Source organism: Camelus ferus, chromosome 23, assembly GCF_009834535.1.
Source record: "Camelus ferus isolate YT-003-E chromosome 23, BCGSAC_Cfer_1.0, whole genome shotgun sequence".
Taxonomy (NCBI): Eukaryota; Metazoa; Chordata; class Mammalia; order Artiodactyla; family Camelidae; genus Camelus; species Camelus ferus.
In genome coordinates this window covers 25,830,870-25,850,399 of record NC_045718.1, presented here as the reverse complement: position 1 = coordinate 25,850,399, position 19,530 = coordinate 25,830,870, and the positions used below count along the sequence as shown (strand labels likewise).

The 19,530-nt window shown below is 41.2% G+C and overlaps 1 protein-coding gene across 3 annotated transcripts in view; it reads left to right on the top strand.

The window, feature by feature from the left end:
- PLD5 (phospholipase D family member 5) overlaps positions 1-19,530 on the top strand; it is a 211,355-nt gene that overhangs the window by 166,497 nt on the left and 25,328 nt on the right. For all 3 annotated transcript variants that reach the window (XM_032466511.1, XM_032466513.1, XM_032466512.1), the window contains one exon: positions 17,197-17,394. In XM_032466511.1, coding sequence (XP_032322402.1) covers positions 17,197-17,394 — 198 coding nt within the window. The remainder of the gene's footprint in view (positions 1-17,196; positions 17,395-19,530) is intronic.

Sequence of the window (19,530 nt, the reverse complement as noted above, 5' to 3'; positions counted from 1 at the left end):
ACATACTTCTACCCCCTGCATGCTCCGCCACGAAGCCTTATCTCTGTCTTAAAAATAAACATGGCTGCACTGTCTTGTCCTCACCCTGACAGCTCCTTTCCTCATTAACATCACGATTTCTGTACATTAACTTGCTTTTTTTTAGCCACTTCATCTCAAAACTGCCATCATCTTTAACGTCTCACTCTCTTTTCTCCCTCTTCCCATTCCATGCATCCAAGTGCTGTCTAAGTGTGAAGCTTCAGTCTTCACTGTGCATCCAACAAATAGAGCTGTCCTGCCCTGTATATGTGCAATGGCGTGTGCTCTCAGTAGGACCCACTGATTAGCCCACAGTGATGTCTTCCCACTTCTGGCCTCTACCTGTGGTCATCAATCCTCACCTCCACACACAGATTCCTGTTCCTAAATTAATCCCACCCCTCCAGCACTCAGAAGCCTCCGTGACTCTCCTCAGCCTGGCATTCAAACTTCAGCTCGGTTTCATTCCCACCTGTCTTTCCAACTGTAACATCCGTGGACTTATATGCACCAGCCAGCTAACATTACTAACTGTTCCCTGGGCAGTATTCATGCTTCTCTTTTCTGTGTCTCTGCACATACTCTTCCCTCTACATGAAATGCTTTCCCCTCTTGTGCTTCCTGGGGACAGTTCTGCCCATCTCATGCTCAGAGATAGAAACCATGAAATGGATACAAAAGTTTACTTATAATGGCTAAAATGGAAAGACAGAGAGGTAACCTATGAATCAAACAACAGAATGGTAAAGTAAATGATGCTACATGCACTTAATGAAGTCTCATGAAGGTATTAAATCTCATGCCATCAAGAAATATTTAATGGAAAAAGCAAGCTTCTAAATTCTATATGCAGAAGCATATATATGTACCTACATACACGTAATAGTGTTAGCACTGTATGTATCAGTTATGAGTGTGTTCAGTTAGAAATAACAATGAAAACTCACAGTGGCTTCCATATGTAAGAGTGTGGTTGTTTTAAAAAACAAAAAGTCCACGGGGAAACAGTTCAGGGCTGACATGGGGGCTCAGTGATGTCAAGGAGCCTGAGTTTTCCTGTCTTTCTGCCTTTATCCTCATGTTTGTTGCATCCTGGTCAAAAGGTAACTGAAAACCTGTAGTTCTCTCATTTGTGTTTCAGGAAGCAAGTGGTGAGGAAGACAGCAGTACAGAAGGCAGAGAACAGGGGCTTCTCCCACTAGGGGCTGACTATTTGGGAAGAGAGGGGCTCCCCGGGACTTTTCTTACACCTTCTTGGTTGCCACCTGGCCATTCCTGGCAAGGGAGAAGGAATCGAGGCTGGGTGCTATGTCATCCAAGAGTGTTTGTCATAATGGATGTGTCTGGAGGATTAATGTAAGGGTTGGTTTTTTTTAACTCTTTGACACTAGGAAAATATATGTGTTACTTTGATATTAGTGAAAATTTGGAATTTTTAATAAGAAACTCTATCCCTCATATTTCATCACAAATGTCACCTCCTCTTTAAAGCCTTCATTTTAGTAAGTGGATGATAGGTTTATTTGTTTGTTTTTTAACCTCAAGTAGGATGTGGAAAGAGGATAAATTTCAGAGTTGGGAAGCTGTGAGTTCAAATCCCCTGTGTGTCCATGACTAAACCACATTATCTTTGAAACTTCAATTTCCTGATCTATAAAATTGTCATTGCACTACTTTATGAGGCTTTTGCAAAGATTACATGAAATTATATGAGAAAATGTAGAAAGGACTGAGTAGCTTTTCAATAACTAGTTCTCTTTCTCCTTCTGAGAATTCATAAAATGTCGTCTCTTTCTCATGTTACCTCTGTCTTGCCTTCTGTTTTAGCCATTGCATAGTTTTTCATTTCCCAGCGTTCCCCTAATGAAGGGCAGTGACTACATACTGAATTTTTAATTCCCTACAGAATTTAGAACAGTGCCTAGCACATAGCATATGATCAACCAGTATCAAATTCATATTTTATTAAAAGCATTATCCGTCCCACGATGACTGCCAGGAACCTGATCATATTGCATTTTCCTCTGCACTGGGCTCTGATGTGGGTAATGAATTGGACTCATCGCCAAGCACCTATTTATGGGCAATCACTCTAAGTCGTGCTGACAGATGCTGGCTCTACAGCCATCATCAAGGATCCACAGGAGTCTAGGGTCTTCAGGAGTACTGTCAACACCCCAAGCTGTGCTGCTTTCCCATTCCTTCCAAGGAAAAAAAAAAAAGGGAAAGAATCTCAAGTTAAATTTAAATAGTCGTCCTTAAAAAAAAAGCGGAGAGGCTTATTCTTTTCATTTTATTTCTCTTTTTTAATATATCTATTTTTATTGAAGTATAAGCAGTTTACAATGTTGTGTCAATTTCTGGTGTACAGCACAATGTTTCAGTCATACATGAACGTACATATATTCATTTTCATATCATTTTATTTCAGTGATACAGCCAACGTAACTTATATTGGAAAGTAAAAAGAGACCCATTAAAGTTCTAATTAGAGAGTTAAGAGACCCTTAAGGGGATTATGAGAATGATTCTCTGACAAATAAACAGTTTCTCTTCTATAATATCTCTACGCCCCAGGTAAGACTTGTGAAACTGTCTTCTAATTGTTCTTGTCTCATCTGAAAATAAAATAAGAACCTTGTTTGTGGCCATCTAGAAAATAGCTTCAGTTATTTTTTGCCCTCCTTCCCTCAACTCAAAATGAGGAAAAGAACAGGCAGTATTTTCAGTTCGTTTTATTAATCTTCCTCATCATAGTTCTCCTCAATAATACATGCATCTCATTATTCAGTTTAAAAAGTTTACAGTCTGATACGTTGCTGATTCCTCTTACCCAGCGTCTTTCTCCCTTACTCTCTAGTTCCTTGTTTTTCAGAGGTGCACAGCTGGCGGTGGGTTTCCATTTCATTTGGCAAATGAAGCATCACTTGTTATGGCAGCAGTGTGGGGCTGGGCTGCTTGGATTATACGAGGCTGGTTAGGCTGCAGCCTCATTCATTTCAGGAGCACGCTGTGACCAGTGCGTGTGTCCCCGGATGGATGCCACATGACATAAACATGGGCAGCCAGCTGTCTCAGTGAGTTCCATTGCCCAAGTCTTCAGTCACTGTTTCACACGCTGTGGTCAGCCAAGCTGCTTTTGCTTAAGAAGCCTGATTCAAGTTAGAGAAGAAAAGTGGGAATGAGGAGAGGGAGCCTTTGTGCTTGGTGGAGGACTTCTTGTGATCCACCCCAGGGTCTGACCTGGGATCACATCTTCTGATTGCCTTTCATCTCCAGAATCCATTTCTCCCATCCCCTGTGAAAATCAGCATGTGCTCCGATGCTTCCTGCCCTTCTGCCCACTGCCCCACTCTGTTCTGACACTCTTGCTTTTTCCTGACAGTGCAGTGGTATTTGAGTCTCAGCAGTGGAGAATGGAGTTTCCAACTCCAAGTTTTTCAATGTTTTGAATCATAACTTCTCAATCAGAAGACAGCTTGGCACTGTGGTTCCCAAACTGTGCCCTGAGTGAGGCAGCCTGGAACACTGCTGCAAATGTATGGAGTTGATGCATGATGGTTTAAATTTTTGAGGGAAACACAGCAAACTCTGTTGATGTGCTCACTGCAGAAGTTACTGTCCTGAAAGAGTTCATAATTTAAAATTCTTTGTGAAACTTGGTTTTTGGTGACTGCTGCAATGGAAAGCAAGAATTGAGCAAAAGTATTTGTGGAGCAGGAAATAAGGCAGCGTCCAGTCTGATCCTAAGTTTTGAGAAGTTGTGCCAAACAGGTGCACATACTCCATTAATAAGTAATTGTTGTTATTTGGGAATGAAAAAAAATGTGTACAGTGTTTTCAAAGGCTACTAAGTTGTCAGGACATAGAGAAAAATGAAGTCATTTGGACCTAACTACTTAATAAATCAAACTCAGGTTTGGACTAGGGGTCTGTGCAACAATTATTGAGACACTAAGGGTGCTGTGATCTGAGAAAGTTTGGGAACCTCTGCCTTAGCGTTCAACTAGTCCAACTAGTCTAGATACCTATTTAGTGACACTAAAAATGATGTTTGAATAAATAATTTAAACCATAGTAAAGCAAAACATATTATAGTTTATAACCAACTGCCCTCACTGGGGGAAATGACAAATTATGCTAAAAAGTGAATAGTTGAGTTAAGGATGGAGTTAATGAGCATTATATTAATATTCAATTTTCCTTTTGCTATTTTTCTTATCCAGTTTAAAGTAAAATAAAGTACTACCTCCACTACCCCTTCCATTTAGATGGCACTGTGGCGGGTTTCTATTAGCACTTAATTTTACTTAAGAATTTTGTTGGGGGACAGATCATCACAGAGTGAAGTGACATGATATGAAGGGGTATGAGGAAAGATAAGAACAAACCCTGGAGATGATGATATGGATGTAAATGTGTGGATATGGCAAACGTGGCATCTTAAAAGAAAGTCAGGAATTTTACAAAAACACTTAAAACTTATACCCATTTGGAGAATTCCCTTAGGGAACCTTTGTAAGCTTCTCTGGAGTCCCAGCTCCCAGTGTCAAAAGCACAACTTGCTGAGTTTAACCTGCATGCCAAAGCAGCTGTACATTACATGCCACTGGTACAGAATTCATTAATTCCCAAAACTAGAGGGCTTCCTAACCTAAGGTGAACAGTTGGGTAGGAGAAAAGACAGACCATCTACCAGCTCAAGAAGAGCATCTTACATATAAAAGTTGATCCTGTGTTTATCTTTATTTAATATCAAAGGGAAAGGAATGGAAACTCACTATATGCATGTGTGTGTGTGTGTGTGTGTGTGTGTGTGTGTGTGTGTGTATCATTAAATCCTCACATCAATCCTTGAAGGTAGAAATTATCATCATGACTTTACCACTGAGTAGAGATTAAAGAATTTACCCTAAAGGACAGATGTTAGGCAAGACCAATTTAGAAATCCACTTTTTCAATACTGACCAAAATCATCTTCAACAAATACTTTTGAGCCTTGTGCTTAGGGAAGCAATTATACATAAGTTGGAAAAGGAGACTGGATAGACTATGGAAGGCCTGGAATGCTAAAGTTAATAGTTTGAAGTTTATTTGTAAGCAGCAGTAAGTCAAGACAGTTCAGATGTTTCTTCACTGGAGAATGGATAAACAATTTGTGGTACATCCCACATAATGAAATACTCAGTGATAAAAAGAAACAAAGTACCCTTCTACACAGCAACATGAATGAATCTCAAATGCATTTTTCTATGTGAAAGAAGCCAGGTTCAAGGGCTACATACTGTATGATTTAATTTGTATGACATTCTTACAAAGCAAAATTCTAGGGACAAAAAAAAAAGATCAGTGGTTGCCCAAGACTTGGGGCTTAAAGAGGGGGTGACTACAAAGAGGCAGGGGGAACTTTTGTGGGTGATGACACTGTTCTACATACTGATCATGCTTACAGACTGTATATCAAAATGCTACGAGCTGTATGCTGAAAAGGATGGATTTTACTCTAGGTAAACTGTACATAAATAAAAAATGGAAAATGATTTTTAAAACCAATGGCTTGATAATGATATTGGCTTCAAAAACTATCAGTAAACTAAACATGAATCATATCAGCTATTTAGTAATGCAGTACTGTCTAGGAGTTCTGGATAACCTAGCACAGGATTTTAGAAAAGGCTTCACATGGTCTGTGATTCCTATCAAGAAACAAAGCCAGTAATGGGATAAAACATGGCTGATTTCCAGCATTCTGTTCTGCATGTGCGTTTGCTAAGGCTGAGTCACCCCAGTGAAGACTGATGAGCTGCTCATATTAATTATGCTTTCTGTTTCTTAAACATACCTTTTGCTGTCATTTTAACATAGGAGCCTTAATTTAATGTGCATGTAGGATCACTATTTTTCTATGTCAACAAAGACAACTACCGAAAAAAATAATATCTGAAGTGCTCCTCTTAATGTTTATAAAATTGTTGCATTCAGAAAAAAATTTTAAAGTGCATGTTGTAAAAAAGAAATCTGAAATTATCTGAGGAGAAACTGAAGGCATCTCTCCTATAAAAATCAAAGTAGAATTTTTTTAAATAAATGGAGACCTGTGATTCATTCACTTATTATCATACTGTCTGTATCTGCATTATATAAATATAATGTATTTTTAATGCAGTACATAAATATAATGCATTTTATATAGTACATAAATATAATATATTTGATACATTATATATAATGTATTTTGATGCATTAGAGAAATATAATGTATTCTGATACAAATATATAAATATAACTTATCAAAAATCTAAATATAATATATAAAATACAAATGTATAAATATAATGTATCAAAAATAGAAAAATTACTCTGCCATTTCATTTATATGTTCGGGCAGATATTAGTCATATTACCTTTTTATTCACTTCAACTCTAATTAACCAATAAAAAGGTCATTTGTAATCAAAAAGTGAAATCAACTGAACTGTTAAAGACTGAGTGAATAGAAGTGTTTAATGGCAGGAAGAAAAGAAACTGGACTGTAGGGGGAGAGATACAGTGCACAGACGAGAAGCTGTCTCTTTACTCACTCGGCCTCCCTTCCAGGCTCCCTGCTCACTCCTGGCCTTCGTAAGTGGCACTGGGAATGCTGGCGGGCCCAGGCATGGCTGAGGAATTCACCAGAGACAATCCGCTTCCTATCCACTTCCTGCTCAAGGCTCTCTCTCCTTCTCAGCTTCCTTTAAGGAGAGCCTCTCTCAGGGTGGTGGGGGGCATAGCTCAGTAGTAGAGCACATGCTCAGCATGCATGAAGTCCTGGGTTCAATCCCCAGTACCCCCATTAAAAACTAAATAAATAAACAAACCTCATCACCCCCCCCAAATAGATAAATAAAAATAAATTATACCAAAAAAAAAAAAAAAAAAAGAAGACGAGCCTTTCAGAAATACAGAGACCCAGAAAACCCTCCTAAGCACACTTAAGATAATTGGCGAAGGTCTGACGGGAGAGACGTCCTGCTTGCCAACACCAGCATCAACAGAAGGGGCTCTTCAGTTTCTCATCTTATGAACCTCTTTGCTGTATGGACGACGTTGCTACCTTCCTTCTTCAAATCCCCCTCAGTTCCTTAATTTTTCAAAAATTTTTCTTATCTTCTATAACGCTGAACTCTTTTAGTTCATCTCCTACCATTTTATTGGTCCTTCTTTGTCTCCTTTTGTGAGTTCTTCTTAAATACTGGGTTCTTCCCTCAGCGGTGTTCCCTGTGATTTTATTCATTCATTCATTCATTCATTCAAGAAGTATTTATTGAATGCCCATTATGTACTAGGCACTGGAAATACAGCAGTCAACATTGGCCTTAATAAGAGACAGTATAAAAGACAAATACACTGATATTAGAACCATTCTGAATAGCACACCCATTCTTCCTGCAGTCACCACCCACTCTTGTAGTGGCAGCCATCGTTTCTGTGATGATGGTTCTCACATACTCTATCACCAGCGTGGACTCAGAGTTACCAACCCACTGGACCACTACACAGAGCATAGTGGCTTAGAGTGCAGATCGTGGAGCTGCTCTGACTATGCTCAGATTCTAATTCTTCTCCTCACTAAGTATTTGGCCTTAACTGCTCTGTGCCTCCATTCTCCTGTGTGTTAAAGGGGGATGACGGTAACGCTCACCTGACTTGGTTGTTCTGAAGACTAAGGGAGTTAGTAGATATAAAAACTATAAAGTAGTGAGAATTCAATAAATGTAAATTATTTTCACTATAATTATTATTATCAGCAATTGAATGTCACAAATGAACTTCAGACTCACAGGGTCTGCCGTCAGATTTGCTCTGTCCATTGTTCAGACCAGTCACCTACTTTAGAAACCCTGGAGTCAGCTCTGTCTCTTTCTGTCCCCCATCCCCACACATTCAATCATTTCCCAGGTCCTGCCACAATTACCTCCTATTTCTTTGGCTCGGGACTTCGTCACATCTCCCTGGACCTGCTTCCTCTTTCCTTCTCCCTAACTCAGCATCAGAGGAATTGGGTAATGTCTCTTCACTTCATTAACATCCCGAATACTGGTGGCCAGGCTGGTGTTTTGATTTGGCCAGCGCTATTAAAAAATAAATTTTACTCTGAATGTCATCATGAGGGGCATACACTCCCTAGGTTCAGCCTCAACCTCCTCTATTCATTATGGTTTTACATGACTTTACATCACCTGTTTGTTCTGGTGCCCAAGGCAGTTGAGTTTCTGGCCTCTAACACGAAGGGCTGTGGACCCATTCCTTAACATACGAGCCTTTCAGATCCGGACCCTCCCACCCGCCAGACCTTCCCCTCCCACCATGCATGCTCTCACTGCTTATGCTCCTGACCCTCCTCCCTTCCCCGCCTTTGTTCATGCCCTCGTCTCTGCTGGGCTGGTCCTCCCAACTCTGCTTGTTGACACTGTAGAATTTCAAGATCCTTCAAGATCTTTTTCAAATTTCTCCACCCGCATGAGGCCATTCTGCACCCACCTAATTCGGCAGCCATCGACCACTCATGCGATTAGCAATTTTACTCACAGAGTATTTGGCAAAGACCTATGGACAGTGGTGGCCCAGATCCGAGGAGAACCATCTCCCTTTAGCATCCTGAGAGGCTTCTAGAGCGACATGAACAGGGAGGAGATGAGAACCAGTGGGGCTGGGAGTAGAGTTGTAACATTTCGTTTTCTTTTCTTTTTTTTTTTTTTTTGGAATACTGTTGATTGATTGATTGATTGATTGTGGAGGGGAGGAGGAATTAGGTCTATTTATTTATTTACTTTTAGAGGAGGAACCGGGGATTGAACCCAGGACCTCATGCATGCTAAGCATGCACTCTAACACTTGAGTTCTACCCTCCCCCCAACATTTCATTTTAAAAGCCGGGTGGCTCCAGCCCCGGGTGACTCCACAGCTGTGCTGTCTATAAAGGGTCCCAGTGCTGCTTGTGATGGCATCACTGAGGAGACAGCATCTCCAGAGCGCATGCTCAGAGATGCCAAGGAATGACTCAGGAAGAAGGGAACAGACAGAGGGCAAAACATTTCTCTACAACAAGAGGGGATCCTTGTTTTCTGGAAAATTTTCAGAGCTTTTCTGTACCTCAAGGTCACTCTCAAAGCAAACTGGAAACTAAAATAGTTTTTCAAACAATACAATTCAGCCCACTAATTTCCATCCACCTGCCTCTTCTTCCCACGATGGGGATAGCTGGGCTGCAAAAAAAAAAGAGTAGCATGAGATTTCTACATTTGGTGGGTTTTTTTTACAAAAGATTTTCTCTCCCTCTCCAGTTTCCCTAAGGATTTCATCTCTGCATGAGTAAGAAGAAGGCAAATGGGTGAGATTCACATTGCTGTTAATATACTCATACATCCACGGGGCCAGGTGTTTACTGTACAAACCTGAAAGGCAGGTGTACCTCAGGTCTGGCCCCAGCATTTTGTCAAAAGAGAATAGACTGTTGGAGGGTTTGAAAGGGGATGAAACGCAATGAACGGAAAATGGCAGGGTCTCTGCTTCCTCGCTGCTCATTAGGTTGAGACAACAGAAAACAGCAATGGTAGGAGGAGCTGCGGTGGCATTTTGGAATCATGTTCAACCCTTATAAAGAAGCAGAATAAAATTGAAGTAGTCCCAAAAAATAACTGAAGTGTATTTCCAATTTGTTTCATCCCATTCCACTCTCAGCTCCATTCTCTTCAGATTCCTCCCGCTAGTGATGGAATTGTTAAGTATCTTGTTTGTGATGGTGGTTCCATAGGTGTGTACATCTATCAAAATTCATCAAATTGTACACCTGAAATATGTGTAGTTTACTGTACAGAAATTATACCACAATAAGGTTGTTTTAAAAAAATTTTAATATTCATAAACAAAACAAAACAAAACCAACATTCTCTGGTCACTGTAGTTAAGACTTTATCTATTGATTTCCCTTTGAAGATAAAGCCAAGAAATTGATGTATGAATTCCTTACAGCCAAAAGTCAAAGATGCCAAATGAATAGTGGTTCTTTAGAAAGTTTTCAGACCCTTATAAAAGATGAAGCACTGATGGAAAGGAGAGGGAGGAAGGGAAAAAGCAACACCCCTTCCTTCATCCTACTGTCAACTGAAAAAAAATGCACAACCTAAAAGTTGAAAATTATGTTTTATTCAGCAGACATGCTAAGCCCAAGAGACAGGCTCTCAGATCGCTCTGAGACTGTTCTGAAGAAGTAAGGGAGGAGCCAGCATTTATAAGAGTTTTGCAGAAACAAACCAGGTAGTTGAACATCAAAAGTTTTCTGCTAATTAAAGAAAAAAACAAATATCTCAAGTTAATGAATTTAGCACTTTTCTATGTATGGGAAGATGAAAGAATCTGAAATCATTTCTTTGATATGCATCTTAACTATCCAGAGCCAGTATCCTATTTTTCTCCATCCTGAATCCCCTTGGGGTGCACAGTCGGGGCGACTGTAGACAAGAAATTGATGTTTGAATTCCTTACGGCCAAAAGTCAAAGATGCCAAATGAATAGTGGTACTTTGGCAAGTAACATCCTTTGTTTACTGATGTGGCAGGTCACATTCTCCATCCACACTATGAAGGAACCCTGTGAAGTACCTGCACAGTGTTACTGGGCAAAGGAGCCAGGGCTGAAATCACAGGGCATTATTCTATGATCTTGCAAGTCACTTCCCCCTGGGGGACCTCAGTTCCCTTAATTTTGAAATAAGGTTGAACTAGCTGTTCTTTAAGGTTCTTACATTCTTTTCTCGTCACCTTGTCGTGTTCCCTCTGGCAAGCATTTTTATTCCCACTTGGTAACGGAGAAAATAAGACATCGGGAAGTTAAGTGGTATAACCACCCACCCACCGTGAAGTGTAAGGGGCCAGAGAGCACGTTTCTGAGCAGGGGACTGTCTTTGAGCTGCTGGGATTCAGTTCTTTATTTTTCATCGCTAAGAACAAAAATTTCACCTTGAGGGCAGAACAAAATGGAATTAGAGCTCCTAATAATTAAATTCCCTGCAGTAACTCTGAATATAAATCAGCAGCTAGCTGGATGCATAAGAGTTGCTCACAGTTGCAGGTTCTTTTGTCTTTGTCAAGAAAATTAAAGAAATACTAGTTCATATTTCTATAAAATCATGAGAACAACAAACCAGACATCCATAAAGGATAGATTAAGCTGTGGTTAGGCTGAGTGGTCTTAATTATTCTGAAATATTACAGCAAAGAATGATGCTAATTCTGCTGACAAGAGCATCCATCAGGCACCTGCTTTGGCTTCTGTGTCACCAATAAAACCCACTAAACCAAGCCTGTCTGCCTCTATGTGGCCTCTCATGGCCTGAGTGGAAAGGGTTTCTTTTTTTTTGCCCTCACTGCATTGCCTTTCATAACTGCCTTCCACTAATTTTCAGAACTGCATTGCCATTTGTAACTGCCTTCCACTAATTTTCAGAAAATAAAGAAAAATGTTTTTCTGGTATAATACCATTTCCCCTAATTCTTATTTTGCTGTGAAATGAGACTACTCATGGAAAGAGAAACTCCAGGGCACAAAAAAAGAGTGCACACACAGAAACAGTAAGATTTAACCCTCACCCAAGGAAATTCTGGTTGCCCTGTGTAAGGAATTCTTCCTTGAAAATGAAATATTAAACTAATCATTGAGTTTCCCTGCTCACAAGCTGTGTGTTTGGACAAGTCCCTTAATCTCTCCATGCCTCAGTTTCCTTACCTGTGCAATGGGTTGCTGTGAGGTTTTAATGAATGCAGACTTGTAACAGCATTTAGAACAGTGCTGGTGCACAGTGAGCATGCTAATAAACTAGCACCACTTCGGTTTTTATTTCTCCCTAAGCAGTAAGTTAGAGCATCTAATGGATTGTTTCAAACCCAAACATTTAAGAAAAAAAAAATTTTTTTTTCCAAACTCACAAACGAAAAAGAATTAGAACCGGTGGGGAAAAAAAAACAGTAAATGAGGAACTGTAGAGCCAAAGTTTGTGTTGCTTACATTGTTAAAATACAAATAAAATCTACTCTCTGGATCCTAAAAAAAAGAGAAGAAAAAGAAAGAAAGAAGCACCTCAGTACGGCTCCTAATGCAAAAGACATCACAGAACCGTTGATGTAACTCAAGCTGTAAATAAAATCATTACCTGTAGGACAGCTTCCGGGCGGGGTACCCAGTGGAGGGAGTACCTCTCTTAGCTCATGGGTTGATCACTGACACAATGCCCACTTTGTGGAAAGGAGAGTCTCCCCCTAAGACTAATTATCTTCTAAAGACTCATTAGCTGATAAATCTCCGGATTTTTCAAGACGATTTTATTCAGACGTTTGGACCACTGCATCGGTCGTCAGCTGTGTGCTTGAACCGAACAGTCAGGGCAGCCCATCGCAGTGCCTCAGCTGGTCAGTCAAGCAGTCAGTCGATCAATTTAGCTTTTGGTTCCTTTGATAATCTAGACATAAAAGCTCTTCAGAGGCCCAGTCTTTATTCCCCTCATTGCCAGTATTTTAAGGTGTGTTCATAAACCTACCCTGAATTTTTGCTCCAATTGAAAAATTTGCCAAACAAAAGCCAGTTTCTTTTTGTCCATCTTCAGTTGATACCAGCTTAAACCAAATATGTATATTTAGAAATGGGTTGAGTCATTCTAAGATGGAGAGGAAGGTACAGAGAGGAAGTAAAATTCTCTTTACATCTCTAAAAGGCAAAGCTTGGCTTCTTCCATTGCCTTCAGAGTCTAAAGCTATAATGCAGTCACGGCAGAATAACGTCAGAGATTGTAGACAAAAGTACACAAAAAGCAGCTTACACAACAGAGGGAAAGGGACACTAAATCTTTGTTTAGAATAGAAACTTTGGAAATATTAGTCTCTGGAGAAAATCTAGGCAGGGCGCACAGAGAGACAGTGACCGCTTGCATGGCAATGATGATAAATGGTACATGAGGGCAGCCCCGGGGATGATAAATGCTGAGAATTTCATAAATAGGCTTCCCCTCTGTCTCATTATACCCAAAGGGACAAACATCATTAATAATTATGCTGCCATTAAATACATTTCTATCATATTGCTTCCAGTTCTTCCATTAGCTTTTAAAGAATGGGTTCCTCAGATTTCCAGATTTAAATGTGCAATGGTACACATTCCAACACGAGGTGCATAACAGATACAGAGACCAGAAGACAGAGCAACACTGAAAATGTTTCAGGAGCACCACTTGCTTTAGGTTTTAATGGTCAGAGCCTCCTCTCAAAATGCAGCCTTTCTTTATGCCCTTACTTAGAGCCATTTGCGCCTTCATTTGTTCATTTCCCCCCCCAAATTCTTCCTCTTTTTCTGCCTGGGCCACTTCCTGTTTCAGCCGAAACCGTGTTGACTAGCTAGTCCTCCCTGTGCAGTGCGACTTAGGGTGGAGGACCAGCAGCCAGCACACACGGAGTGCCGGGCACTGCGCGCGCTGCACTGACTTGTCTGTGCTCACGGCCCTGTGACGTGCCCGTTCTGGGGAGAAGGAGGCTGTTGCCCTCTGACCAAAATCCAGCCTGCACGCTGGAGATGAGTTGCTTGTTACAAGGAGGAAAAGTGACAATGTGGCAACCCGCAGGATGTAAGGAAGCCGGTTTAGGAAGGACTTACTATGGGGTTTTGGCTTGTGCAAGGTGATGTGGGGAAGGGATAAGGAGGCAGGGCTTTGCTCAGGATTGGATGCTGTTGGGAGTAAGGCAGCTTTATGATTCAGTGTTTTAACAAATCTTATCTGTATGGGGGCGGGGGGATGAAGCCAGGCTGAAGATGTGATAGATAAAGAAGCAGCCGTCACCCATATTAGCCAGAGTGGGGGCTCTTTGGTCCTTTCTGTGGCTTGGACAGTGCTCCTGTTTTGTCTGTGTTCGCACACAGTTACAGACAGGTCTTGTTTTCATCTCCATTTCTCCCTGGAGAGTCAACAGAGTGGCCTCATCTGATGCTAGTGTTCTGTGAAAGCGTTTTTGACAGGAGATCCTGGGATGCAGCTTGAGTGCCAGGTCAGTTCCTAGAAATATCAAGGCCAAGCTGACGGTCCCATGTCTCAACTACTTTTCTCTTCATCTTGGCGGCTTTAAGAAGTTGAAGAGCCAGTCCAAAGTCATACAGCTCTTGAGTTGAACAGCCATAATATTAATACAACTCGATTTTAGTCCCTAAGCCCAAATCCTTAACAATGATTTGCTCTCATTTGATGTTTATGAAACATCTGTTTTAACCTTCCTGGATTTCCCAGGGGTATCCAACCAAGCTACAGATGAAAACTGCGAAGAGGTGGAGTGCCTCGCCCTCGGTGGAGTTAGTCTGTCTTCAGGGCCTGTTCTAGGAGAGGACTCGCTGTGTTCTGTTCAGTCACATGGCGAGGCCCTTCCCTCTCTCTCTCCCTTGTTCCTCCGCAGGGAAAAGCTCTAAGAGCTGCTACCTGACACCCTTCTAGACGTCACATTTCACAAGGGCGCTTAACCAGATTCCTCATGTCATGCCATGTTGCAGAGTGGTTGCTCTCTTTGTAGGTGGCAAGGCTGGAAGACCCCTGTTGACTTTATGAGCTCAGCCCCCTGCTTGTTCAGAAAAAGAGACAAGGACTGAAATTGGGTGACTCGCCCAAGGCCCTATAATCTGGTTGGTGGAACAGCTTAGACTTCAGTCCACATCTTTGGCCTCAGGTCATTTTTGTGTGTCTGTTTTTTTTCCTGATGATGGCCCCAGGCCAGGCCAGCCCTCTGGATGTCCCCTAACCTTGCCTGTGTCTGGCAAACAAGGAAACATGTCAGAGAGGGGCAGCTGCTTACTTATGGGGGAACCTGAGTCTCAGCTCTGCTGTCCCCACCCCCACCACCAGACTAAAAATCTACTTATAAAGTGAAACAGGTACAAAAGTTGAGAACCCTGAGATGATAAAGGCTTCCTTGGAGAATAGAATGAGGCAGCACTGATTTAATCTGGGGAAAGGCCCAGAAGTGTGACAGTCAGATGCAGAGCCTAATGCTCCTGCCATCCTGTCAGCAGAGACTTCGCGAACAGCAAGCTGGACCCTGCACCAATCTGGAATGAGATCAGCAATCATTAGCAGTTACACTAGACAGTTAGGGGAAATCCCTGAGATTTGAAAACACATAGGAATGTGTGGGCCTCTCCCCTTGCCAGGGGTCCAAATGCCCCTCCCCCAGCTCCCTCATCCTGTCTCCACACCCAGGCAGAGGGACCTTTCCAGTCCACAGCCTGTCCATGCCCCACTGCATCATTACCTGCCTCCCCAGGACCTTCAGCGCAAATGTCAAGCTGCCTATCCCAGCACAAAGGCCCTTGGGAATCTGGCATACCTATCCCACCAGTTTTACTCTCTGCCATCAGACAAGAATGTTTACACGCTCACACACACATACACATTCTCCCCATCTTCCTCAACTTCAGCCATGCAGCTCTGATTCTATCCCACCAGACTCAGCACCTTTGTATACACCTGACACACCCTCCCCACTGTAGCTCTTCCCACTTTCTTAACCTCTAATTGCCCATGGTTTCTGTGTCCATTCAAGTCTCGGAATCTAAGAGCAGTCCTTGTACAGCTGCACAGTAACGTATGTACAAGGATGGTCGTTGCTTTATATTTTGTATCAGAGAAAAAATAGGGACAAGTCCATCAGCAGGTTAAATAACTTGTGTCCATCTATTCTGTGCCCCTATGGAGCTGGAAAAATGATGCCAGGCGGGTATAGATGACTATGGGAAGATCTCCATGGAGTGCTGTACTGGGGAGTCCTAATAGGCAAAGAGATACGGGTCCCTACACAGGGGGTGACCTCTCCTGTAATCCTGAGTAGAGTCTTGAGTAGGGGGCTGGAGGAAGGGAAGGGAAGGGAACTTAATATCAAGGTGTCTCTGCCAGATTCCTCCCTTGGTGTTCAGATCATGAGGCATGTATATTCATGCTGTTCTTTTAAGACCAAAATTTCACTTTTTCACTTTAATTGACTAAATTAGAAATCTGTAATTTTTTACAAAGTGACACTGGACTTGAAGCCAGTATTGCTATGTTCCTGGGTGTATTTGATCAAGGGTCAGAAAACCTTCATTCAAATTCTTAATCTACCCCGGACTAAATCTCTCACTTGAGAAAATATATGTTAACTTACCTGTGTAAGACTTACTTTCTTCATCAGTGCATCAAAGGAGGTAGACAAAATCATCTCTACAATTTGTTACAAGATTCTTTTCTTTTCTTTTCTTTTCTTTTTTTTGAAGTATAGTCAGTTACAATGGGTCAATTTCTGGTGTACAAAGAGAAAGAAAAATACCACATGATATCACTCATACGTGGAATCTTAAAAAAAAAAAAAGAAGGAAAAGAGGACACTAGTGAACTCATCTACGAAACAGAAACAGACTCAGAGACAAAGCAAGATTCCTTTGGTCTCTTTCTTTTGAGGCTTGTGCAATGTTAATAAGAATAAAAATTGCTAACATATTTTTAGTGGCTACCATGTGATAGGTACTATTGTAAGCCCGTAAAATGTATTAACCATGTCATGTATCATAGCAACTGCATGAAATAAATACTATTGTCTCCTTTTCATGGAAGAGGAAAATGATGCCTCTTGGGAAAATCTTGCCCCAAATCACACACCTAGAAAGTCGTAAAGCTGAAACCTAATTCCAGTTGTAAAGCTGGAACCTAATTCCGACTCCAGAATCCATGGTCTAAACCATTCTGTTATACTGCAGCTAAAAGTCAATCTTTATATTGCTTCATGATTTAAGGATTCATACCCAAAAATGGAATGTTAAAGGAAAGAATCTGAAAAGCTGGTATTAAAAGTGTAGGTGAGTATGGACAAATTATAAGAGCTCAAATGCAAAACTCAAGCAAAAGTTCTGCTTAAATATTTAAGCATTTTAATAACACATCATTTCTGTATACCATAATGTGACTGTATCTACGTACTTAGAGATATAAACATACAGAGACACATACATATATATAGCTGTTATCGTGTAACAACTACAAGAAAAAAAGTCACTGCTACTATGTTCTTGCACTTTTTTTCCCTCGGAGAATAACACTATCATATGTACATGGCATTGATGCTTTCAATTTTAATTTCACAGATGAAAGAACTTGGTGTCATCTTCTACAACTGCAGCTGCCTGGTCCTAGATTTGCAAAGGATATTTGCTTTATATAGTTCATTAAAATTCAAGAGCAGAGTCCCGCAGACCTGGTCCAAGAGGCTCTATGGGGTCTATGACAATGAAAAGAAATTGCAGCTTCAATTGAACGAAACCAAATCTCAAGCATTTGTGTCGGTGAGTTTTGCTCTCTTTCTCCTCCTCTTCCTTCCCCTCCTCCCTCCTTCCTCCAGAGTCCCTTTATTCAGTGGAAATGTTCGAGGGCGATCCTGTGCTGGGCAAAAATGAACCTGACAGATCGGCTGTGACACATCCCTTGAAGAGTTAAAGCAGAGCCACTCTTCCACTCAGTCATGTGCTGTCCCTGCTGGTACTAACAACACCTGTTAGTAATCAGTCCTAGTTTCGGGTACTTTGCGTTATCTGATTTGAGCCGCACAGTCACCCCTTAAGGCAGACTCAGGATGATGACTGTGTCACAAGTGAAGATACTGAAGTTCATCTGCTAGCAGAAAGAGCAAAGACCATCAGAGAGCAGGTGCCAGGAGGGACACCAGCACCGGGTCTTCTGATACCAGATCCTGTTTTTGATGCTGTTCGTCGGTGATTTTCAGATTGACTTTAGGAATAGAACCCTTTGATGAAACAAATCTGAGGGAACCCCTGTGCGTAAAATAGACCGAAGCAGAGCTGTTGTAGTTGGTTGGGGCTGGACAGCAAGAGGCCCATTCAGGAGGGTGGGGCACAGCATCCAGGCCTCGACTGCCCTGAAAATCACCACCTCGCACCCGCCCACCCCACTGCCCACACACCACAGCCATCCCCACGGTGTTGCTGAGAGTGGGCAGTGTAAACATCTGGGCCTGCACCCCTGGTCCTCAGACTTTACTTACGAACCCAATGGGGAACCTGTTTAAAACGCAAACTTAACAGTCCCCCCAACCCTCACCAGGATCTGATCCACAGGACCTGGGTGAGACCTTAGAATTTTGATTTGGATCAGGCTTCTGAGTTGGTCCTGATGCTCTGAGAAACTTCTCTAAACTCTACTCCCAAGTTAATACGGCAGCTTCCTCACTGTTGAGCCATGTGCTTCTACGCTGACAACTTATGTCACAGAAGAACTTTTCATAGGAGGGTGAATAGGAGTCTTTTTGCCTATTAAAATGAAAGCACATTCTGAAAATTTAGAACTGTGGCTGTAGAGAGGAAACTGAAGTTATTTGTCTTAAATCCATATAAATATGAATAACATAAAATAGACTACAAAAGATTTTCATCAAGTAGAACTAAAGAAAACTTTTTTTGGTATGTGTGGAGGTCAGTAATGCAGCAGCATATTGTATAGGGCATTTTACTAACAAAATTATTTCATGTAGTCAATTTTATTTTCTCTCAAGACAACCCTATAAGATAACAAAGCCAGATATTATTCTTAATTTGCAGATGAGTTGCAATAGGAAATTTGCCAAGGAACCCTTAATCCAGATGGCAACAAGGGACATTCACTCAACCAGGTCCAGTAGGACAGATGGAAGCAGCAAGAAATAGATGAATTATGAGACAGTTTCAGTAATGGTTGCTTTTGGAATTTATGGTCTGAATCTTAGAGATGAGTGAATGTGGTCGTTGCATAAATTTAAATTCTGATCCTTAAAAAAGTAGGGGGTTCCTCATTTGTTGATCCCAAATTTAACAGAGAGGGCTCAGGCCTTTAATAAAGTCTGTGAAAATGCAAGGCCCTTCTTGTATTCTAGGGCAGATTTACAAATTGCTTTTTATTAAATGGTCTGCCACAAAATAAGTTGAGTTGTTTTTTTTTTTAACAGTCCTTCAGGTATAGTCATTGAAACCATGCAGTGCCTTTATTTTTTATTTTCATTTATTATTTTAAATTATTATTTTCCATTTCCTCTTAATGGCCTTTGAATTTTTTAAATTTCAGTTCAACTTTTGAATTTCAGTTCAAGAGGTATTAATTGAACACTATTTTTACAGGGGTATAAAATCTTACATGTATAAAATAAAGTCAGAAAACCGCACCTGCTAGAAATGGTGTCGTTTGCTCAGAGCCCTTTGATCCCACCTCTGTTACAGCACTTATCACATTTTTGTAACTCTTTGTTTATTGATTATCTCTCCCACTACTTTATAACGCTCTGAAGGTCATGTGCTGTACTCTCTTCAGCACTGGTATTCCCAGCACCTCCCTCAGGGCTCCACAGAGCAGTAACAAATGTTGGGTTGGTTCTATTAGTGTAATACCAATAAAAAGTTCCAGGATACATACAGTTTTCTGAGCATATGTGCTAA